This window comes from Bufo gargarizans, chromosome 3 (genome assembly GCF_014858855.1).
Source record: "Bufo gargarizans isolate SCDJY-AF-19 chromosome 3, ASM1485885v1, whole genome shotgun sequence".
Taxonomy (NCBI): Eukaryota; Metazoa; Chordata; class Amphibia; order Anura; family Bufonidae; genus Bufo; species Bufo gargarizans.
Window position 1 is genome coordinate 312,850,209 of NC_058082.1, and position 26,264 is coordinate 312,876,472.

General features: G+C 41.7%; 1 protein-coding gene across 1 annotated transcript in view; it reads left to right on the forward strand.

Moving 5' to 3' along the window:
- LOC122931860 (mannosyl-oligosaccharide 1,2-alpha-mannosidase IA-like) overlaps positions 1–26,264 on the forward strand; it is a 140,874-nt gene that overhangs the window by 66,268 nt on the left and 48,342 nt on the right. The window contains exons 7-9 of the mRNA XM_044285915.1: positions 12,925–13,048; positions 15,211–15,304; positions 21,421–21,536. Of these exons, the coding sequence (XP_044141850.1) occupies positions 12,925–13,048; positions 15,211–15,304; positions 21,421–21,536 (334 nt within the window). The remainder of the gene's footprint in view (positions 1–12,924; positions 13,049–15,210; positions 15,305–21,420; positions 21,537–26,264) is intronic.

A 26,264-nucleotide genomic window follows, 5' to 3' on the forward strand; every position in this document is an offset into this window, starting at 1 on the left:
TCTCTTCTGGGCCGGTTACGCACCAGACCGCTGATCTTCAACTCCTCGTCAAACCCGATCATCAGGAAACCATTCACTTCTCCCTGATCACTTCCCCTAAGTTTCCGGTGATCTTAGGCATCCCTTGGTTGGAAACCCACAACCCCTCGGTGGACTGGGACGCCCGCTGCATACGGTTCCGCTCTGACTTTTGTTCTCAGAACTGTTTACGTGAATCTGTCCCTCCTCCGCCCGAAGAACCTACCATATTCGGACTATCCACCAAGGAGCTTTTACCCCCTCAATATCGGGAGTTCCAGGATGTCTGTGACAAAAGAAATGCAGACAAACTGCCCCCGCATCGGCCTTATGACTGCCCGATTGAGCTGCTACCTGGAGCCGAAATACCCTTCGGCAGTATATACTCCCTCTCCGAGCCGGAACTCAAGGCCCTGAAGGAGTACTTAGACAAAAATCAAAAAAAAAAGGTTTGATCCGACCTTCCACATCTCCTGCAGGGGCCCCTTTTTCTTCGTGGAGAAAAAAGACTCTTCTCTACGCCCTTGCATAGATTTTCGAAAGCTCAACAACATTACTGTGAAGAACCGGTACCCTCTCTCCCTGATTTCTGAACTCCTTGAGAGACTTCGGGTGGCAAAAGTCTTCACTAAGCTCGATCTCCGAGGAGCCTACAACCTGGTCCGAATTCGCCCGCGGTACGAGTGGAAAACCGCCTTCCGAACCCGCTACGGTCACTTCGAGTATCTGGTCATGCCTTTCGGCCTCTGCAATGCCCCTGCTACCTTCCAACATTTTATCAACGACGTCCTCAGGGACATGCTTGACCAATTTGTGGTAGCATATCTGGACGATATTTTGATTTTCTCAGAAGACCCTGAACAACATCGTGGGCATGTCCGCAGGGTGCTACAGAAACTCCGTAAACAGTCTCTCTATATTAAACTGGAGAAGTGTGAATTTGAACAGACTTCCACCCAATTCCTCGGCTATATTATTTCCCCGGAGGGCTTAAGTATGGATCCCCGGAAGATCCAGGCCGTGACTGAGTGGCCCACTCCGAAGAACGAAAAGGAGGTCCAGAGATTTGTAGGTTTCGCAAACTTTTATCGGAAGTTCATCAGGAACTTTTCGAAAATCATCGCCCCAATCACTCAACTAACAAAAAAGACTGTCCCCTTCGTGTGGACTCCGGAGGCACAGGAGGCCTTTGCTAAACTGAAGTCCCTCTTCACCTCTGCCCCGATCCTGGCCCACCCAAACCCTGAATTACCATTTACGGTCGAGGTGGACGCCTCCAACGCTGCGGTGGGCGCAATTCTGTCTCAACGTTCAGGGGAAAGATGCTCCTACAACCTTGCGCTTTCTTCTCCCCCGCTGAACGGAATTACGACATCGGGAATAAGGAACTGCTAGCAATCAAGGACGCTTTCACCGAGTGGAGACACTTGCTGGAGGGGGCCCACAATCCCATCTCTGTATACACCGACCACCGGAGCCTAGAGTTTATCCGCAGCGCCAAGAGACTCACCGCCAGACAGGCCAGATGGAGTCTGTTTTTCTCCAGATTCAATTTTATTATCTCCTATCGCCCTGGGTCAAAGAACGGCAAAGCGGATGCTCTCTCAAGGATGTTCTCTGAACCCTCTCAGATCAATGAGGCTCCGGCCGGTATCCTTCCCGACAGAAGCATCCTAGGAGCCACCTACTTGAGGGAACTCCTGGGTTCCCTCAAGGAAGGGTATGAGAACAATCACCTCCTCACCTACCCACCTGGAGCTGTAAACCTTACTCTCAAGGGTGGCTACTGGTTGTACCGGGATCAGCAGTTGTACGTACCAGAATCTGCACGACTTGACGTACTTAAACTCAACCACGATTCCAAACCGGCCGGCCATCTGGGTATCAGAAGGACCCAGGAGCTCCTCTCCTGTTTCTTCTGGTGGCCAACTTACAGAAAAGATACCGAGAGGTTTGTCTCCTCATGTACGACGTGCGCCCACAACAAGACCCCCCCGCTCCTCCCCCATGGGCTTGCTATGTCCACTCCCGGTTCCCTCCCGCCCCTGGGGTTCAATCTCCATGGACTTTATTGTGGACCTTCCTCCCTCCAAGGGTATGAACACCGTTCTGGTCGTCGTCGACCGTCTCACCAAAATGGCCCACTTCATCCCCTGCAAGGGCCTACCTACCGCCAAACAGACGGCCGATCTGGTACACCGAGAGGTTTTTAGGCTACATAGGGCCCCGGACGATGTAGTTTCGGATCGTGGAGTACAGTTGACTTCCAGGTTCTGGAGAAACTTCTGTCAAGCCCTTGGGATCAAGGTGAACCTGTCTTCTGCGTTCCACCCCCAATCCAATGGGCAGACCGAGAGAACGAATCAAATCCTCGAGCAGTATTTGCGCTGTTTCATCACCCATCAGAGGGACGACTGGCTGGACCACCTCTCTACGGCCGAGTTCGCCTATAACAATGCGGAGCACAGTTCTACCTAATACAGCCCGTTCTACGCTAACACCGGCCTACACCCAACCTTCATCCCTCATTTGCCCATTTGCACCACAGTCCCAGCTGTGGCTGAACGTCTTGCAAGTCTACAACAGGCACAGGAAAATATTCGGGACAATTTACATCAAGCCCAGAGCCGCTTCAAGCAGGCAGCGAATAAACACCGCAAACCCGCTCCGGAATTCCAGGTAGGAGACAAGGTGTGGCTCTCCACCAGAAACCTAAGCCCAAAGGTTCCCTTCCGGAAGTTGGGCCAAAAATACATGGGTCCTTTCCAGATCACGTCTCGAATCAACGAAGTCACCTTCCGACTCGACCTTCCCGACTCCATCCGAGTGCACCCGGTTTTCCACTGCTCTCTCCTGAAACCACATGTTGAGAACACTTTCCCAGGCCGCCACCCCCCTCCTCCTCCTCCGGTAAGAGTACAAGACCAGGAGGAATACATTGTGGCCAAGATCCTTGACTCTAGACTCCACCGTGGAAGGCTGCAGTATCTAGTTGGGTGGAAGGGCTATTCCCCCGAGGCTAACTCCTAGGAGCCGGAGGAAAATGTCCATGCCCCCAGACTGGTAAAAGCTTTCCACCAAAGAAATCCAGATAAACCATCATCTGCGGTGCCCAGAGGTCACCTTGGAGGGGGGGGGAGTACTGTCAGGATTCAAACCCATGACCGGCCATGTCCCAGGTGGTAGCTCTAGCCACTAGACTACCAACCCTTCTGGACTTTTCCTTCTACTGAACTCTTTGATCTACCTTGTTCCAGCCTTGCCTTGTTAATCTCTGTGATTCCTTGCACCTGCTACTTCCTCTTTATAAGCCCAGCCTCTTGCACCAGATCCCTGCTGGTTATTGTTCTTCTGGACTTGATCCTGCTGCATCTACCGCTGTTCCTCTGTTGCTACTGCTACCAACTCTACTGCTGCCGACCTCGGAATTGTCCCCGACTACTCTTCTGCTTGTCCCTACCAACTGAACTGCTACCACCGTTCCTGATCCGGATTGTCTGACCATGCTCACTGCCGCCTGCCCTGACCCACCGCCTGCCAACCGATTACGCCTCTGCCTGACTTCCTGCAACTACAACCTGCCTGCGGTCCTTGCCACTGGGCTCCCACCTCCAGCCAGCTGTCCTCTGACTCAGGTGAGCCTGTAGGATTGCAACAACAGGCCTTGAAAAGAGTCAAATCTACCTGAGAAGAGTCCTGGTTATTCATGATCTCCTGCTCTCCCTGCCCATCTGCTGATGAGTGGCAGTTCTCTCCTAGAGAGAAAGGGAGAAAACTGGATAGAAGACTGTCAGTCATCAGCAGGTGGGCAGGGAGACCAGGAATTCATGAATAACCAGGACTCTTCTCAGGTGGCCGTGACTCTTTTCCAGGCCCAGTCTGCAATGATTGTGAAGTTGGTTCTCGGCAACAACTTACTCTTAACTTTTAAATGACAGACCGCTGAAATCAACTCCCCTTTAGCATGGGCAGCATAAAGTTGAAGACAGGTTCCCTTTAATTATCTGCTTTTTTTTCTTAAATCTTCATGTTCTCTTATCTTGGATGGCATTTTGAGGCTTTGGAACCAATTACTCAAGTTATAATGGTTTTAACATACAATGGTCAATCTGGAACTAATTAATCTTGAGGGACACTGTATATATTATAGGCTATCTGTTCGATGGATTATTAAGGTCCATACATACATATAATGTGGCACCCATATTTGGCTATGGGACAACATTGTCTGTGTGTCTGTGTATTTTCTATAGGGAGGGACATACAGGTTTTCTTTCTCTTAGATTCTTAGAGAATCAGTAACCCCCAAAATAAATAAATGTGGCTTGCTTCAGTGCATACAATGTTATGGAGATAGTCTTCCCTAGAAGCATAGCTTACCAAGGAGAATATGGTGCTAAATGGAGGCACCATTTGGCAGCACACCTATAGGGACAGCATTTCTTATGGCAAAGTGGGTCTATAAACTCCTATAAAGTCCTTTTGTAACCATGTAACTGCCAATCCATTACCCAGGATAGCTCAAATTACAATATCAAAACAATAGAAACCAGGGGCTTTATATATACCCATACAAAATGTTTTATTTAATGTTAACATAAACCAGATATGAATACAAATGACTTCAGGATCCAATATCAAATGCAAATGCCAGTTGAGCCCAACAATAAGGTGCACATAATCCAAATTCAATCCATACTGCCATAAATAATACAACTAGGGATGAGCGAATCGACTTTGGATGAAACATCCAAAGTTGATTCGCATAAAACCTTGTTCTAATACTGTATGGAGCAGGAGCTCCGTACAGTATTAGAATGTATTGGCTCCTATGAGCCAAAGTTATTGCTTTGCGAAGTCTCAAGAGACTTCGCACAATAACTTCATAAATTAATTTGTACTGTAAAAAAACATTTCCCGAACTCGGGTTCGGTTCTAAGTGCTACCTTGGAACTGAACCCAAGTTCGGGAAATGGTTTTTAAAGTACAAATTAATTTAATAAGTAATTGCCCGAAGTCTTGTGAGACTTCGCGAAGCAATAACTTCGGCTCATCAGAGCCATACAAGTGAACGGAGCTTAGCCCCGCCCAGGCCATTGATACTAGTCGTGACATCACTGGGCCAGCGGTAAACAGTGAGAAGGCCGCGGTGCTGCTGGAGGGGGTGTCGGACCCCCGCCGATCAGATGATCTATCCAGAGGATAGATAATCAGTTTAAACAAACTGCAGAACCCCTTTAAACTCCAGTCCGGTATTTGGTCTCACCTGGCTGGAAATCAGCCCAGCCGCCCATGTTGGGAGGAAAACACCTGCCTTCCAAAACAAAACCCCTTGCTATGTTGCACACTTTAAATAATAAAAAAAATAACTGTTCAGGGAGTGTGGTGTATGAATTATGCCGCTATAATGCTCAGTGTCAGTAACAAGCATACTACATCTATACGTCCTTGTAACACCATAATTACTAAATGGGAACCGTGAAAAACTTCTAATGCCATACCCTTGTCACTTCATCAGGAGGGAGGAGTATCCAGACAAAGCGATATACGTGAAACGTGGTTCGAAGTGTGCCACGATCTTAATGATTAGTGGGCTTATTTATCACTAGTTATTTTCACCCCATTAGAAAGTGTTGCATTCTTCCCATGCAGTATTTATGGTGTTAGAAGGACGGAGATGTGCAGATGTAGAATGCTTGTTACTGACACTCCGAGCATTATAGCGGCATAATTCATATGCCACAGTCTCTGCACGGTTTCTTTTGATTCTTTAAAGTGAAAGTGTACTTCATTGTAGGTTGCATTATTTATGGCAATATGGATTGACTTTGGATTATGTGCACCTTATTATTGGGATCCACTGCCATTTATATTTGATATTGGACCCCGAAGTCATTTGTATTCATATTTGGTTTTAGTTAGCATTAAAGTATTTTTTATGTGCATGTATAAATATATACGGAGTCAATGCATGGACCATAAAAAGCCTAGCCAAACAAGACTTTATGTAATCTCTGCTGCTCTACTATAAAAAGCATTTTCCATTTCTTTAAATAATAGTTATTAGACATCATTCTAAACACTGCCAAAACTGAGAGGGCGATTCCACATTCACAATTCCCACCTCAGACATTCTTAACATAGTTTTTGAGAAATTGTTGAGGTACTTACAGAGCAGCGCTGGGAGAGCACATACTAAAAAATGATAAAATGGTTTGTAATAGGCACGATGTCTTTCCTAAAGCACTTGAAGAAGGAGAAGAAACAATGATCCTGGTTATGACTCAATGCTCAAATGTGTAATTTGCTGTCACTACTAGTATCCTTTCCTTGACAAGATAATTTCAGCTTAAAGATTATTGAAACATTTAATCAGTGAAAGATCTAATAACTACTTCATGTGTCGCCCCATCTGTATTTCTCCTAATGTCTTTATTCTCTTCTAACCCAAAGTATAAAAAATAAATTTGCACTTAGGACTTCTCTAGAAATAACCACACTTTACAAATTCTCTCTTTAATGTTTATTTTAAAATTAGTTTTTTCCCCCTGAAAGTTATATTGAAGCTTTTTAATGATTTATAATGGACATTCATTTTACGGTTGATATATGGAGTTAATCTACAGAAAAAGTTGAGTTAGGCTACATTCACATCTGTTCTGTCATTTCCATTTGGCTGTTCCACTCAAGAAATAGAAAAATGAAACAACTGCAGGACTGGATCTGTCACCAATGGCACCTGACAGATCCTACTGACTATAAAGGGGTTTCCTTCGTGTAGCAGTTATGGTGTCCATCATTTTGCTGGAGAAAATAATGCTGCATGCAGTGGTATTTTATCCATGCATTTTTTACAGAATCTGAATGGCAGATTGTAATGCAGCCTTAGGCTTTATTCACGCTTTGTTTCTGAAGTAAGTTCATTGTATGCAATAGGAGAGAGTATGATGTAACTGTCAAAAGTATCCATAGGCCCCCATCTACCTGGTATATACCAACGTGGCATGTGCCATGTCGGTATGAGCTGGCATAGTTGTTTTCTTTTTTAGCATTGGGTCCCTTATGTTACCATATATTTATACAGCAGCATACATTCACATGTTGCAGCCTTCCATTGGAGGTATACATCGGGAAATCCAAAAATACCATGAACGGAATGCCCAAACCAAGAGATAATAGAGCTGTATTAGTCCTGGATTTAACCTGTATTATAATCCAAAACTGTATTAGCAATTCTCCCAGCATTCCTTTCTGGTTCAATGTGTTTGCTCTGCTGATTTTTATTTTTGTGAGGTACAGTCTATATACAATGCAATTGGAAAGTCTTCAGATCCTTTCACTTTTTTCACATTTTGCTATGTTGCAACGTTCTAGATTTTTTTTTTTTTAAATCCAGTTTTTGCCCATCAATCTGCACTAAATACTCCATAATGACAAGGTGACAACAGAATGTTCGAAATCTTTGCTTATTTCTTGAAAAGTACTTAGTTGAAGCACCTTTGGCAGAGATTACAGCCTCCAGTCTTCTTAGGTATGATGCCACAAGGTTTGGTTTGGATATGGAGATTTTCTGTCATTCTTCTCTGCAGATCCTCCAAGCTCAGATGTCCCTCAGAGATGTACAATTGGGTTCTAGTCAGGACCCTGACTGGGCTTGTCACAATAGGGACTAGTGTTGGACACGAATATTCGAATCGCAAATTTTAATCGCGAATATCGCCACTTTGAGAATTTGCGAAGATGTAGAATATAGTGCTATATATTCGTATTCTCAAATATCCTTTTTTTTTTTTTTTCATCAGTAACCTCCCTTTCTTGCTTGTGGGCCCATGAGAAGGCTGCAATGTCTTTGTCTGAGCTTAGCAACATCCCTAGCAACCAATAGGAAAGTTGCCTATCCCTTACTATACAAGAACTTCCCCAGCAGCCATTTTCTGCAGTTTTATGGAGTTCTGAGTGAGACAGCAGTGTCATTGCTGTGTTCTTTGCTTTACTGTTTAATTACATGAGATAGTGTTTTTTATTTTTATATATATATATATATATATATATATATATATATTACAGATAGTTAGTGGGAGATAGTCAGTGTAGGTTAGATTGTGATATAGTGTAGCTGATTCTGCTGTCCATACATACATGCTACATACATAGTGCTGTGATGTCACAAGTTCACAACAATACTTAGTGCAACAATCAGTAATATGTAGTCAGACCTGCTAAAATGTGAAGTTGCACATATTGCACAAAAATATGCGCATCATTAATTGCTGATTTGCGCAATTACAAAAATATTGCAGCACTCTATCTGCATATAAAGCTATTGTGATGTTCTGCCGTGCCAAGCATTTTCTCCAGTCTCAGGAAACTTCTAGCAGCTTGAAAAATGTAGCAACAGTGACCCACGCCTGTATTGCGCACGCAATACGCGCATATTACATTGCCGATTTTCGCAATCAAGAAAATAATCGCAAATTCTATGATGAATATTCGCCCAATTATTCACGAAATATTGCAAATTCGAATATTGCCCCTGCCGCTCATCACTAATAGGGACCAGTGATCCCTAAACTTCTGCCTAGCGCTGTCCCCACCTATTTGCACAATCCACCCTAAACGGCTGCTCACAACTGGATGGCAGTCCCTACTAAATAAGTGCGGGTCCAAATTAGGGAAGGGAGTTCAGGGAAACTAATAATAAATAGCTAGTGACAGAACAGCACAGAAATCAGACCACAAAAAACAGAACTGTACCAAGCCAAGGTCTATACCAGGGAAGTCCAAATCTAAACAGAAACAGCGAAGCGAAAATAGGGGTAGCCAGGGGCCAAAACCAGGATAGCTCATCAAGTACAAAGGGTCAGGCAGAAGGCTGAGTCAGGGTACAAATTTGAGGTTTGGTATACAGAAGTCAGTATTGCAGTAAATGCGACCTGTGACGTTAACACGCCTGTGCAAAGTTCCTTTCCGACCATATCTACTTCCGGAATGTCAGAGGCTGCAGACGAAAGCGACTCACACCGCGTATGAAAACCATAGTTGCAGAAAAAAAATGTATTAAGGTGGGAATTAATATGGTTATTGATTACATACTTTGGAAGCACAATATAAGCCACCCAGATTGATTATCTGAAATGTAGCACCTCAAATACTGTTCTAGGGATTGATTCAAATGCTCAGTTTGCCTATTAGTCTCGAGGTGAAAGGTCAAAGAAAATAACAAGGAAATCCCTAACTTACAGAAAGCGCTCTAGAATCTGGAAACAAATTGTACACCTCTATCTGAAACAATATTTTCTGGGATACCATGCAGGTGGGCAATATGGTCAATGAACAGGGAGGCCCATTGAGTACAGAGACATGACACTCACCCAGAAGACAAAGATAGAATTAAACTGGAACAAATAATTTACCCTCTGGATAGTTCTTAGGAGCCAGGTCTTGTTTTCCTCTGATCTCCACCGTCGGATCAGAAGAAAGCAATGCAATAACGATAACAATGGTAGTATAGGGTCTAAATGTACCTCTGGAGGGTGAATGGTGCAAAAGCTTCTAGTTAAAGCATCTACTTTAGTATTCTTTGTTTCTGGCCTAAAAGTGATAAAATTAAAACGTGTGAAAAATAGTGCCCATCTGAGCTTTCTAGGATTTAACCGACTCCAAGAACATTATATTTTTGTGGTCAGTAATCAGTTACCTGATCTTGAGCTCCCTCCAAAAAGTAATGCCATTCTTTATAGGTCCACTTAATTGCAAGGAGCTTACAATAATTCACATCATAACATTTGCGGGGGTGGGGGAGCACAAGGACTAAGCTGGATAAGTGAAGAGGTCTGGTTGAACCAAAACAAGGGCCCCAATAAAAAAAAAAAATTCAGGGATTCAAATGCCTCAATGGCTTCTGGCCACCAAAGGTTTAAATCTGTCCCTTTCCTAGTCATGTCCGTAATCCGTTTGGCAAAAGCAGAATTTTTTTTAGTAGACTTGCGATAATAGTTTGCAAATCCCCCAAAACACTGTAACATTTTTAGAAAAGAGGGTCGAACCTAATTTATAATAGTCTGTACCTTGGTGGAATCCATTTTAAAAGCCCGAAGGGGTGAGGATGTAACCCAAAAAAGATACCTCTTGAATTCCAGAGAGACACTTCTCTCCTTTTACATACAGATAATTTTCACAGAGAATTTGTAGGACTGTTCTAACATGGTTCACATGGGATTGCCAGTCTGGAGAGTAAACTAGTATATCATTCAAATACACTACTAAAAATGTCCCAATAAATTCCCTGAAGATGTCATTCACCAGATTTTGAAACACTGTAGGAGCATTGCTCATCCCAAATAGCATTACTAGATACTTGAAGTTACCCTCAGAGGTGTTAAATGCTGTCTTCCATTCATCCCCCTCTTTATTACAAATCAGGTTATACCATCCAGAAGTTGACTGAATAAATCTGGAATTAACGGCAATGGCTATTGATTTTTTACCCGTGATCTTACGCAATTCCCTATAATTGATATACGATGTCAGATCCCCCTCTTTCTTACTAATAAAGAAAAACCTTGCTCCCATAAGGGATACTGATGGTCTGATATGTCCTTTTTTTCAAGCTTTCCTGTATATACTCGCTCATGGACTGACATTCAGGGCCAGACAGATGATAAATTCACCCTTTAGGATACCTAGACCCAGGTATCAAATCAATAGCACAATCATAGGGTTTGTGTGCCGTGAGAGTCTGAGTCACTCTTGGCAAAGACATTAGCAAAATCCCTAATGGGAGGTGTTCAACCTTTAACGTGAGACAAGCTTGGAACATAGAAAGACAAGTAACAGCACAACTGGTTCCCCGTTTCTCCAGTTCACAGGAGGTCTAGTTAATTACTGAATTGTGCTGCTGGAGCCAAGGTAACCCTAGAATAATGGTGGAAAGTACATTTTTCATTACAGATAACGAACAAATCTCATTGTGTATTACACAAATGGTCATGGAAATCCTAGGTGTACTGTACAGAATTCCACCAAACCTGGTACCAAGGGAGTGGAATTAACCACTGTGACATGTATGGATTCTGAGAGAGAACACAAGGGAATACCCAATTACAAGGCAAAATCATAATCAATAGAATTAGCAGCGGGCCCGGAATCCACTAATGCAACCCCTGACCTTTTGGATGATGTATATGAAACGCATACCTGACTACCTAAGTGGTTGTTCCTTGTTTTCAGTGGAGCATTTTTTTTTTGTACCTTTCTCCAGAACTTTGCCTCCACACAATGCTATCTCTGAGGTCTAAAAAAGCTTTGCTTTTGCTCTGATATGCATTTTCAGCTATGAGACCTTATATAGATAGGGTGTGTCCAAATTATAGCCAATCAACTGAACTTACCACAGGTGTACTCCAGGGAAGGTGTAGAAACATCTCAAAGATGAACAAGAGAAATAGGAGGCCCCCAAAGCTAAATGTCAAGTGTCATAACAAAGGGTCTGAATACTTATATTTGCAAACATTTCTAAAATTACAGTTTTCGCTTTCTCATTATAGGGTATTGAGTGCAGGTAGATTGGGGAAAACTTGAATTTTGTTTGATTTTAGCAAAATGTGAAAAAAGTAAAAGGGTTTGAAGACTTTTCATAAGCATTGTACCAGGCATTGTATTGTAATTGGATACTGGAAAAACTAACAATGCTACTGAGCCTTTATATAATAATAGAAATTATCTTTATTTATATGGTGCCACCATATTCCACAGCGCTTTACAATTCTGTACAAATCAAAAGACATCACAAAATTGCAGGGTAATAAACGAATAAAACACTAGGAGTGAGGGCTCTACTCACAAGAGCTTACAATATACAGTACAGGCCAAAAGTTTGGACACACCTTCTCATTCAAAGAGTTTTCTTTATTTTCATGACTATGAAGGTATCAAAACTATGAATTAAACCATGTGGAATTATATACATAACAAAAAAGTGTGAAACAACTGAAAAGATGTCATATTCTAGGTTCTTCAAAGTAGCCACCTTTTGCTTTGATTACTGCTTTGCACACTCTTGGCATTCTCTTGATGAGCTTCAAGAGGTAGTCACCTGAAATGGTCTTCCAACAGTCTTGAAGGAGTTCCCAGAGATGCTTAGCACTTGTTGGCCCTTTTGCCTTCACTCTGCTGTCCAGCTCAACCCAAACTATCTCGATTGGGTTCAGGTCCGGTGACTGTGGAGGCCAGGTCATCTGGCGCAGCACCCCATCACTCTCCTTCATGGTCAAATAGCCCTTATGTTCAAAGTTTTCTCAATTTTTCAGACTGACTGACTGACCTTAATTTCTTAAAGTAATGATGGCCACTCGTTTTTCTTTACTTAGCTGCTTTTTTCTTGCCATAATACAAATTCTAACAGTCTATTTAGTAGGACTATCAGCTGTGTATCCGCCTGACTTCTCCTCAACGCAACTGATGGTCCCAACCCCATTTATAAGGCAAGAAATCCCACTTATTAAACCTGACAGGGCACACCTGTGAAGTGAAAACCGTTTCAGGTGACTACCTCTTGAAGCTCATCAAGAGAATGCCAAGAGTGTGCAAAGCAGTAATCAAAGCAAAAGGTGGCTACTTTGAAGAACCTAGAATATGACACATTTTCAGTTGTTTCACACTTTTTTGTTATGTATATAATTCCACATGTGTTAATTCATAGTTTTGATGCCTTCAGTGTGAATCTACAATTTCCATAGTCATGAAAATAAAGAAAACTCTTTGAATGAGAAGGTGTGTCCAAACTTTTGGTCTGTACTGTACATTATATCTGTACATGGCTTAGACATTGAAGGCATTTTTCCTGTACACTGGTATAGCTTCTGTTATAATGTAACTAATGAGTATTTTTTTAAAACATTTTTTCAGTGGTTTGAACTGGAGCTGGGGATGGGCATCTGCTGGGAGCAGCATTTTAGCTGAATTTGGAACCTTGCACTTAGAATTTTTGAAGCTGAGTGAATTATCTGGAGACCCAGTATTTATTGAGAAGGTAAAACTGCCACAATTTCATATTTTGTAAAGAAATGTGTCTGAGATCATAAACTTTATCGTTACCACAAAAGACCCTGCCAGGCCCAGGTTTGACATTAATGAAAGGTCTAATGGCCCGAGGCCATCTAATACCTGTTTTTGGCCATTCTAATAAAATGTAACATTTATTCTTGACTCTTAAAATAAACTACCCAAAACAACACAATGATTAAAAGTTGAAAATTACCCTGTGTTTATATCAAGTAATTATAGTATTTCTCTAGTTCTCAGTATTAACTGTGAGCCTATATCACTGATAATGATTTATCTAGGGAGATTCAATGAGATATTGATTTCATATCGCTTATAACCTCTTATACTGCAGCCATGTCAATAATTTATTGTATACACTCTGTTGTTATATGTGCGTTTATTGCAGCTTTGACTCTCAGCGTATCATTTGCTGCAGTATACTTAATGGGTAATTATATCAATATAGTGAATAATTCAGCGCTCCTATGTATGTTTTCTGGTGTATGTTATCACTCCTTCCTTTTATAGTAGTACCATCACTGAGTGCCTGATTACGCTCACTATACCTCCCTAGCTGTAATATATTTCGCATAAGCACTTAGACTAAGGTGCCTGCAGTAACACCATGTCGCTGCGCTATTAAACACAAGGTCAGAATCTAATTGAAAAACATTGAACACATCGCTCCCCCTACATGTGTCACCACTAAACGTGGCGTCCTCAGGGGTAATGGAGCAATAGCAAACACAAGCATTGTCAGTTCATTCTATTTATGTCTGGTGGGCGGGTTTTCCTCTTCCCTTATCCAATATTTCTTCATTACTCGTTTGATTGCTAGGGAGGAATCCAATGAAAATTGGTATACTTACCTTTCCCGTTGGGATAGGTGGCGACATATTCCTACGCTCATCCATCTGCGCATGACTTCGGTAATAGTTTTCTCCTTCATCGCTTCTCTTCACTGCGCATGCGGTGAAACTTATATTTCCTCTACTTACAAGTCATCTGCGCATGACTTAGGTAATCATTTTCTCCCTCATCGCTTCTCTTTACTGCGCATGCGGTAGAACTTAGAATATTTCCTCTACTTACAAGTCATCCCTGCGCTTGCGTCTAGATGTAGATGTAATTGTATTAATCAATTTTATGATATCATTTCTGATTTATCTATTATTTTAAACAGTATGGGAAGAGATTGTGCTATTACCAAAATTACGTGATTATTACAGGTTATTACTATATAAGGTACAAATGTAGGATTATATATGGGAGTGGGAATAGTAGAATCAAAATGCATTAGTGCTATATAGCTACTAATATGCCTACATTTTGTTGGCCGTAAAGTAATTGTTGTACCTGTATTAAAATTATATACACCAGAGTACGTTTTCTCTCCTATATATCTACTACACTATTATGGAAGTTGGTAATAAAGTGTTATAGGGGAGTTTTTCTTTTTTTTCTTTAATGCATTTTTGTCTCAGAGATGTAAATGGCTATTATGAAATTTATACTTAGGGATAATAGACTAGCATTTAACTTAACCCAGGTAATCTAAGCTTAGATCCTTTAGTTATTACTCTATTATAATGTATCTAGACATACTATTGTTCAACATCTATATTATGTAATCTACCAGAAATTATTAATAAAATATCCTATAACTGGCTCTATTAGTCTTCATGTTAAATTTGTCCCAATTATACTAAAATTATAATATTCTGTCATCATGCCATAGATATATATTCCTATATTCCCAATCCCTATAGACTTCCACATTATACAGTTCCACATATTATTCCCTCTATTATCATTTGGATGATTATTTTAAAAGATCTTATTCGTAATTCCCATAAAGTAAGTTCCTATATTTTTACCACTTATCCTCCAGTTTTCAAATTCTTCCCATAATTTCTTGCTGACATCCTTTATTTAGTTGGCTTTAGTAGAGGTGAGCTTATTCCTGGTTATAATGGTAGTCACCTTATAATACCAGATGTACAACTCTACATGTATTCCCACCGAGGTCATAAACTTATTCAGCATCAACATCAGTTGAAATGATTGTGTGCCCTATTTTCATTACATAATTCGAGCAGAAAGTGAAAAGAAAATCATTATTAAACACTGTTAATTTATTTCCAATAGGTGAACACCATCAGGAGAATATTGAAAAAAATGGAGAAACCTCATGGATTGTATCCTAATTATTTCAGCCCTGTCAGTGGGAGCTGGGTCCAACGTATGTACAAAAATATAAGCCCAGTTAAAGGGAATCTGTTACCAGTAATCTAATGACACCTTTCACTTAGTGATCTGTTGCTTCAATCTGGAGAAAAATAAAACCATATGCAAATGAGCAGTTAAGTGCACCAAGGAACGGTCCCAAGCCACTCTGTGCACCCTTGCTCCTCCTGCTTCTTCTGCAAGCCCCTCCCTCTCCTTTCTGAGTCACAGAGCCAGGCGAGATGACTATGCAGGAACCTCACCCTAACAATTAAGAAGGAGAGGAAACAAGAGGAGCAGGGGTTAATAGAGTGACTTGACCCATCCCTCGGTGCACTTAACTGTTCATTTGCATATAGAAAAGTGTTTTTTTTTCTAGAATGAAGCAATGGATTGCTAAGTGAAAGATAGCATCGTGTTCAGCTGATCTAGCCCTACAAGGCATGGTGCCTGTCTCTTAAATGTGCCCCTATATGTGGAAAAGTATTGATTTCAATGTAAATGATCTATGCCAGTTTTTCCCATGTAGCAGTTTTTTTTCCCCAAAAACTGATCTCTCTCTTGAATGATCGTATGAAAGTTAAGTAGAGACCCTTTCCCACCTAAAAATACAGTGTTTCTCAACATTCTTCGAATGAGTACCTACTATTTTAACAAATTACAACAAGATAAAGGTTGTATTAGTCAGCCAGATTATGCAGGCTGTTGTCAGGAAGGAAGCGTTCTTTCCCGGCAATCCCCTGCTTGTCAGTGGAGGATACCGCTATTACATGCAGGATCTCCTCCAGAGCATGGGGAGTATCCATCACCAATGCCATCACTGTCAGGGCCATATTGTTGTTTGACCGTGACGGTGGCAACATGTTGTTGTCAGTTTGCACGTGCATTTCCCCTTTAAGGTGTGTCTCCTTGCTTTTTGGTGAGCGAGGGGTTAATCTTCTAGCTGGTGGGGATTTAGGTTTTTCTTGGGTGTGGCCACTAGCTTGTCTTTATCTGTGGCTTCCTGGCTGGGGGCAGTGGTACTCCAGCCTTGTTTGGTGTTGGAGCTCTGCTCCTTTCCTGGGTGATTCTGCCCAGTCTTTGAGGGCCACCTTGTTGGTCAAAAATTGTCTTCCTTTTGTATGCTCCTTATACCCTACCTCACTTGTTGTATGTTAGGTGTGGGTTTATGTTCAGGGTGTGTTGTACGTCTTGATTGCTGTTACATGTCTGGGCTGTTGTTGGTGTTTGTCCCTGCATGTATGTAAGACGTTTTCCCTGTGTGTTATGTCCTCTGGAAGGGGGTTGGTTTCCTGGAGGGATGAACCACTAGCCTGTATGCAGCGCTGCCTGGGGCTGCCATGCACCTTGCAGCATGGGGGTCCTGGCGGAGTCTGGTATGCTGGATACCTGTGTGATTTTTTTGGTACGGCATCCTGTTTGGTGTTAGGGCTCCTGTACGTGTGCAGGGGTTCCAGTCATGGAGACTTCAGCAGGTAAGTGTGTTGTCTTGTGTTCATACCTGCCGATCCTCTTGCTGTGTATGGTTCTCCTTTTCTCTGCTATTAGGTCTTTAGAGACTCTTGTTCTTCTGTGTCTTGTATGAACAGGACATTTTCCCCCTGCTCCAATCTGAGGGATAATCAGGGCGACTCAGGGTCCCAGGTTTCCAGGGTATGAGCCGTCCCACCTTCGGAGTCCGCTCATACGGTGAGGAGTTAGGGTGAGGATTAGGGACGATATAGGAGGTAACCTGCTTCCCTTTTCCTGGCTTCTTGGCCAAGCAGCTATCAGTTATCCCTCTTACATTGTCCGGTGGGGGGTTTCCCCCACTTCCCACCGTGACAGTATGTCTAACAAGGTGGCCCTCAAGGACTGGGCAGAATCACCCAGGAAAGGAGGCTACAAGGCTGTAGTACCACTGCCCCCAGCCAGGAAGCCAAAGATAAAGACAAGCTAGTGGCCACACCCTGGACACACCTAAATCCCCACCAGCTAGAAGATTAACCCTTCACTCACCAAAAAGCAGGGAGACACACCTTAAAGGGGAAATGCACGTGCAAACCGACAACACGTTGCCACCGGCAACAAGTCTGCACAGCAACCGCGTCACGGTCAAACAATATGGCCGTGACAATCACTCCTCCCTATACTGAATCATTGTTTGCCGGCAGCACATTTTGATTACACAGCATGATCTGCTGACGGCAAGCAATTATCTTAAACCTGTTGAAAGATTAGGATTGCCCCCATAAACGAGCGTTTGCTCATTCATCGGGTAATCAGGGACACTATTATACACGTAGCTCAATGCTAACGAGTGTTCATACTAACCTGTCTAATACACCCTTAATGCCTAGGCTATTACCATACACTGTGCTGCCTATTAAAAGCATAACCTGTAGACAACATAGACATTCTTGTAGAAATCCTACAGAGAACACAGCGGTGTATTACCTTCTGACCTGTGCCATTGAGAAGGAAGAGGGGGAAAGGTGTGATCTCCTGGAACACATACATTTGTTCATGTGTTTCTTAGTTTTAATTGCAATAAAAGACAAGATGAAAATCTAATGAAATGAGCAGTGTAACTCCTTAGTGTACCTGAGTGTACCTGAGCTTTCACAAAAAGTTTGCATAATGGCTGTGCAATCATAACTGTTAAGCAAAAAGTTATGTTTAGGCTTCTCTAATGTCTATTCCAGCCATATTATTCACACCCCCTTTTCCTGTGAACCGTCTTCTGAGTCTCTGTTACCATACACGGATCTTGCCTAACAACAAGTGGGCTGCAACTTAGGTGGAAGTGAGACCCCTAGTGACCATAATTTTACAGCTTTTTCTTTTTTTTCAGGTGGATGCAGGCATATTTTTTTAATGAAGTAATTTAGAAATATGCTAGTTACACCATTTTGTATTATATGAAATGAAATGGTGTGAAAGTACAGTGACTCTTGAAGAACCGACCAATTTTAGTTTTTCCTCTCTGCCATCCAGTAGCCGCAACTTTTTAAATTTCTCATTCACATTTTTTTATTTTTTTTTATGGCACCATAAAATTTACCAAAACATGGAAAATCGTGAAAATAATTTTGGGTTCTGTTGGTTGCAATTGAAAAAAATAAAACACAATTCTACCATTTTTTGAGGGGTGTTTTTACGATTCACTGTGCGCTTTACAGTGACCTTATTCTACTGGTCAGTACAATTACAGAAATTTATGAAGTTTTTATTAGGTTTTACTTACTTATACAAAAACAAAAACCTTTGGAAAAATAATACATTTCACTGCATCACCATATTCTCACACCCATAACTTTAATATCTCCGACTACAGAGCTGTGTTTGGGCTTCTTTTTTGCAGGGTGAGCGGTAGTTTTTATTGTTAAGGGTTTTTGGGTACATTTGACCTTTTGATCACTTTTTTTTTCAATTTTTTGAGAGGGACAAGGAGACCAAAAACTGGTGAATCGCTCCATACATCCTCTGCACGCTAGTGCTGTATATGTATGGCATTATGCATTAAGGGAAATAAATTGTTATTTATTGTTTTGTAAAGTTTCTATGTTTAGTCTTTCTTTCATTGGATACTCTTGAGAACTCATCAAGAATGCCAGCAATGCCTAACTAAGGCCAGTCATATGCATAAGATAGCCGTCAGTCAGCTGTCAGTCAAGAGCTACAATTCCCTCATACACATGGCTCCTCAGCTCATATGAGTAAAGCTTGTTTTCCCAGTAGGAAGACAAGGACGAAACCGCCGTCAGACTTCTCTGGTAGCGACTTATCTCCCCGAGAACCAAATGTCCAGATAGTTGAAATCTAACTTGCTTGATCCTTATCTCCCATGACATCTGTTGGGGGAGAGTCAGAAGGCCCCATACATATTAGATAGTCTACCAGTCAGCTGGGTTTCGCTGATGCACACATAATGTGTATAACCAGCCTAATGTATTTTGTCACTAGCTCCATGATGTTTGTCACATTAAGGGAAGATATGAGCTTGTGTATTTTGGCCAAATATTAACTCATTTTATCACTTTTGCAAGATGCCATTTGGCCTTGTGATGTTAGAAGAGACTCCGGTGTCATTATTGTGAGGTGTTCTTATAAAGTGCCACACATCCAACCTGATCGAAAAGGCTACTACATGTAACTATGTGAATTGCACCTAATAGAATCCTGTCTGTGAGCAGGGATATGGCCAAGCGTGCTGTACATGTTGCACATAATGAGAAATAAATGAGAAACCAGCACATAACTTGACAGCATTTCGGCAACAAATTCTTCATCAAAATCTGTACCATTTGATGCTGCAGAATTTTGAAAGACACTTTGAAGATTTTCCACTGCCTGGCCAAATCTAGCTGTACCTGAAACATTCTCCCTCCTCAATGATAGACGTACGAGGGCCGGGTCATCTGTATTTTATACCTAGTCTAATCCCTAGCATACAATATTGTGGTTTGTCTGCATACTGCTGGGAAATGGTGCTTTCACCTGCCCTTGTATCAGTATTTGCTTTCCCTGATGGAAGTGCCTATAATACCATGCTATCTGAATGTATAAAGCCTGTAAACCCTAATTCATGTATCCTGCCAGTGTAATGTATGAAATGCAATTTTTGCATCTATAATTAGTAGTTTTTCTAAGCAATAACATTTGGAATAGATTGAGCCTACCTGTAATACTGATGGTTTGTAATCCAAAGGCAAGCACATAATATTTTGATGCATGTAAACTTCCAATTCATGCCAAAATTAAGCACATGTACAAAAGTCTAGGCTTGTACAGGCTAACCCTTGAATTCAAATTGCAACCAAGATATGTTACACTCATAGATGTCACACTGTATGACAGCAGCACAACAAAATGAGCAAATCATAAATGACCCCTATTCCTGCGGGTGTTTTCCACAGCAATCCAACTTGTCGCAATTTTCATGCTGCACTCTACACAGATCTGACAAGCCCAAGGTTATATGGTTTGCAATGCATCTATTCTTCTATGGAGCGGGCGTTCCTTCCAGTCAATTGCCTGCATGTCAGTTAAGGGGAAAGCTGCTATTACATGTAGTGATCCCCTCCACTGTATGGGGATGAGCGATCGCTAATGCCATCACTGGTCCCAGTACAGATTCATTGTTTCTGGTCGGCAGAGTGCTGATTAAGACACCCTGACTGCTGACCCACAAATGATGATTTAGGTGTCCTCATGAACAATTGTTTCAGGTGAGCAGCAGGGCCTTTATATGGGCAGGTTAATGCGAATGAACGTTCGTATGGAGACTTGTCCCCGATAATCTGCCCAACAGTTATACAATGCAAAAGGGTCTAAAGGCCCCTTTACACAGGATTAGAATCCAACAAATATTTAGCTTGTCCATCGGGTAATCGGTGACACCTTTACACCGCCAGATAATTGCTAATGATGAGCTTTCCTATAAACGCTTGTTAGTTATTATGTGGCGGTGTAAAGGTGTCAATGATTACCCGACGAACGAGCGAAACGCTAGTTTGTCGGACAATAAGCTTGTTTGTCCAGGCACCTAATTCGTTGCTTGCCGTCTAAACAACTCTCTGTTGCCGGCAAACAATGGGGATGAGCGATGGCATTAGCGATTACTCCTCCCCATACTGTGGAGGAGCTCGCTGAATGTAATAGCAGCAGTCTCCTTCACTGACGAGCAGGCGATTGCCAGGAAGGAACGCTTCCGTCCTGACAATCACCTGCTGAATTGTCCTGTGTAAAGGGGCCTTTAAGCCAGAATAGCAACCCAGATAATGGATAAAATATTTATCTAACATCTACCACGAATGAGGCTAAACCAATTATTTACTTCATATATCAGCAAAATAAGATAATTAAAAAAAATCTCAGTTTTGAGGACTTGGCCTATTGTTGTCTAGTTGCAAGTCATTAGAAGCTTTAGACTTGACCTAATGTAATTGACTATCTTCTGGTAAAACTAAAGATTGTATAAAGCATTTAATCGTGAATCCATCAAATGACAACGCTGAATGGAATCTGGGACTTAACAGCCACTTGGAAAAGATGCTTAACGGCAAGATTTGCATGTGCACAAATGAAATGTCGGATTAATTTCCTTATCACCCTTCCTGAACAAATTGTGTGTCGCTTCTCCTTCTATAGATCATGTGTCTCTTGGAGGACTTGGTGACAGCTTCTATGAATACTTAATCAAGTCTTGGCTGATGTCAGCTAAACAAGATAATGAAGCAAAGGGCATGTACTACGAAGCTGTAGAGGTAGGAAACACATGTTTTGTCAGCAATGTACATTCTTATATTTAGATGTATGAAGATGACACATGAGAGGTTTATATATATAACCTGTAGGCGTGATCCACTTATCAAGATTACCATATGTAATTAGAAGCAGGGGGTAGGAGACAGAAGCGCTTTCTGGAAAATCTCCAAGATCACAATCACACAACACAATGTAGGTGGAATCTATTTTATAACATTGTGTCAAACAGATTAGATCATATGGTCATAGGAGTATAAGCCGGCAAGGAAAATAAGATGGTATACCGGAATGGCAAATAAATGAGTACAGCCACTATACTTTGAATTCACCTGAGCTTTCAGCTCTGTTCAAAATGCTAGTTCTGGCACTGGCACCTGCAGGGAACAGCTGATTGGTGTGGGTGTCAGGTGTCAGAACCCACCAATAGGATAGCTCACAGCATTAAAAGTCCACAAAACCCCTTTAACGGTGTTGGCTTGGCATTCAGTACAAGTCCAATCGGTAGGGATTCCACTGGCTAAGGACAGAAAAGTAATTTTTTAGGACAAGCATTTCAAGGCTACTCACTTGCAGGTTTCCATAGTTTCAGTGGAGATTGACCTGTTTTTGTTGATGGCCATATGCGGCATTAGCCCCGTCTTGGGATTGGTACAAAGTCTCACTGGCCAAAATTATGACATAAAAGTCATTTTTAGTAACATAGTAACATAGTTTATAAGGACAAAAAAAGACATCTGTCCATCTAGTTAGTTCCTCACTTTAGGGGGAAAAATTCCTTCCCGACTCTAATCAGGCAATCAGAATAACTCCCTGGATCAACAACCCCTCTCTAGTAGCTATAGCCTGTAATATTATTACGCTCCAGAAATACATCCAGGCCCCTCTTGAATTCCTTTATTGTACTCACCATCACCACCTCCTCAGGCAGAGAGTTCCATAGTCTCACTGCTCTTACCGTAAAGAATCCTCTTCTATGTTTGTGTATAACCTTCTTTCCTCCAGACACAGAGGATGTCCCCTTAGACGCAGAGGATGTCCCATTTTTGAGACAACCCCTTTAAGCTAAAAGTCATATATTACATTTCTCAACCTCAATTGTTAACTCTCCCCTGCTTATCTTTATGTGACTATTAAAGACCTTTTTGCATGGGTTGTAGACTGGAGCAATTATTGAGAAGGAGAATTCACAATAAGTTCCCCATGTAAATGGACACTTGTTCTTCGACGATCACATATTTTATGCAGCACATAAAATCATTGTTTGCCAGCAGCATATCATCTTATGTAAAAAAGGATGTGTTGCACTTCGGCTCAAAGATCAGGCAACGGTCAGGAACAAATGCTTCATTCCCAATAATTTTCTGTTCATCAGCCCATGAAAAAGGCCTTAAAGGGTTTGTCCACCCTAATAGCAGACTTAATCAGTGACCGGAACATGTGCCTAAAGAATGAAAAACACCACTTACCTGTTCACAGTCAAACTATCAAGTACCATGTACCATCCTGACCTTTCAGGACCCGCTGGACTGGAAGTGGCAAGGTTTTGTGACTGCTACTGCCAGTCACTGTCGTCTGTGCGTAAGTCAATGCTAGGAGGTCACTGGTATGCAGCAGTCAGGATGGTCAATAACTGCTATAGAGAGCAGCACAAGGCCACAGTCCTAGAGATAGAGTATATTACCATGAACTTTATTTAAAACCATTCTATGTAATTACCCAGCGTTGTATAAAAGATTGTTTCAGTGTAACTGTCTTCAGTCTGCAGAAGACACCTGTGTATAACATGTAGAGGTCACTGCTCCAGTCTATGACTATGTACATGTCCCCTAAGGCTGGTATTACACCAGCAGATGAGGCAGACGATTGTTGGCGGAGGAGACCGCTGCTATTACATTCAGCAATCTCCTCCACGGTATTGGGAGGAGTTATCACTAATGCTCCTCCCCATACTGAATCATTGTTTGCTGGCAGCAGAGCATGATTAGATGGCATGATCTGCCGCCAGCAAACTATTTGTTAACCTGCTTAAAAATTGTGACTGCCCAATGAACGAGCATTTGCTCATTCATCGGGTAATCGTCGGCACTTTTACACAGGCAGATCATCAGGTATAATACATCCCTTAATATCACTGCTTATCACTCTACCTTTCTGACTTGTTAGGAGACATTCACATGGCAGCTTTTTCAGTGGAATTTTGGTGGCGCTGTTCTGCAATCCTCAGCGCTGCCACCCATCGAGATGTATGGGAGACAAAAAGGACGTGGCTCCAGACGGGTTTTTGGAAAAATTTCAGCACAGCTATCCGTGCCAAAATTCCACTAGATCTATAATATGCGGTATAGGTGTGCTAGTATTAATAATTACTGTCCCCTAATATTCTAATGACTCTAATCATCAAATGAGGCACAATTACTGTAGTTTTACATCCTTTTTTAGTTCATTTAAATAATTTAACAAATAAATTAATCAATATTTGCGCTCTATGAATGGTCATAAAATTTATGTGTAAGGGTACTTAGAGTTCATCTTTTGCTGTACCATTACTAGTGGTCCTTTTCATCCAAAAATATAATTATTTGATTACCTACAGTAGACATTGCATACATACACACTGCATACATATTTCATACAGCTTAGAGCAATGACTGTATGAATGATGTAAAATTGCTATATATACTGATAAACTGATGCCCATGAAAGTAAAATGATTCCATTCTCCAAGCTATTGACATTTTTCAACGAACGCTGCCTGTAACAAATACTGGAAGGAGTCGAACTACTAGCTAGCATTTAGCTTTGTATTTACGACCCATAAGAGTTAATGCTGAAGATACAGTGTTTTTACTGCCGTGTATAAAATGTGATTACAGTTAATGGATTATATTTTGTGCTGCTAAAAAGCTGATTCTACAGTTTGCAAACCAATGCTGAACGTTGCATTCGTTCAGTATTTATATTCAGTCTTCTGCATTTGAGGAAATTGCGGAACATTAAAAGCGTGTCTTTCATTTTGTCTGGACACTGTCACCATAGTAACTAACCAAAGGATGCTTCTACGGTATATATGCGCATGCAAAACGGGTACAGCAGTGCTGGAAGTGCGTCTCTGGATTGTTTTCATAGCATATGTCTATATCACACTGCCATGTACAAACCGGATTCCAAAAAAGTTGGGACACTATACAAATCATGAATAAAAACTGAATGCAATGATGTGGAGGTGCCAACTTCTAATATTTTATTCAGAATAGAACATAAATCACGGAACAAAAGTTTAAACTGAGAAAATGTACCATTTTAAGGGAAAAATATGTTGAATCAGAATTTCATGGTGTCAACAAATCCCCAAAAAGTTGGGACAAGGCCATTTTCACCACTGTGTGGCATCTCCCCGTCTTCTTACAACACTCAACAGACGTCTGGGGACCGAGGAGAACAGTTTCTCAAGTTTAGAAAAAGGAATGCTCTCCCATTCTTGTCTAATACAGGCCTCTAACTGTTCAATCGTCTTGGGCCTTCTTTGTTGCACCTTCCTCTTTATGATGCACCAAATGTTCTCTATAGGTGAAAGATCTGGACTGCAGACTGGCCATTTCAGTACCCGGATCCTTCTCCTACGCAGCCATGATGTTGTGATTGATGCAGGATGTGGTCTGGCATTATCTTGTTAAAAAATGCAGGGTCTTTCCTGAAAGAGATGACGTCTGGATGGGAGCATATGTTGTTCTAGAAGCTGAATATATCTTTCTGCATTGATGGTGCCTTTCCAGACATGCAAGCTGCCCATGCCACACGCACTCATGCAACCCCATACCATCAGAGATGCAGGCTTCTGAACTGAGCGTTGATAACAACTTGGGTTGTCCTTGTCCTCTTTGGTCCGGATGACATGGCGTCCCAGATTTCCAAAAAGAACTTCGAATCGTGACTCGTCTGACCACAGAACAGTCTTCCATTTTGCCACACTCCATTTTAAATGATCCCTGGCCCAGTGAAAACGCCTGAGCTTGTGGATCTTGCTTAGAAATGGCTTCTTCTTTGCACTGTAGAGTTTCAGCTGGCAATGGCGGATGGCACGGTGGATTTTGTTCACTGACATTGGTTTCTGGAAGTATTCCTGAGCCCATTCTGTGATTTCCTTTACAGTAGCATTCCTGTTTGTGGTGCAGTGTCGTTTAAGGGCCCGGAGATCACGGGCATCCAGTATGGTTTTACGGCCTTGACCCTTACGCACAGAGATTGTTCCAGATTCTCTGAATCTTCGGATGATGTTATGCACAGTTGATGATGATAGATGCAAAGTCTTTGCAATTTTTCGCTGGGTAACACCTTTCTGATATTGCTCCACTATCTTTCTGCGCAACATTGTGGGAATTGGTGATCCTCTACCAATCTTGGCTTCTGAGAGACACTGCCACTCTGAGAAGCTCTTTTTATACCCAATCATGTTGCCAATTGACCTAATTAGTGTTAATTGGTCTTCCAGCTCTTCGTTATGCTCAAATTTACTTTTTTCAGCCTCTTATTGCTACTTGTCCCAACTTTTTGGGGATTTGTTGACACCGTGAAAATTTGAATCAACGTATTTTTCCTTTAAAATGATACATTTACTCAGATTAAACGTTTGATCTGTCATCTACGTTCTATTACGAATAAAATATTGACATTTGGCATCTCCACATCATTGCATTCAGTTTTTATTCACAATTTGTTTAGTGTCCCAA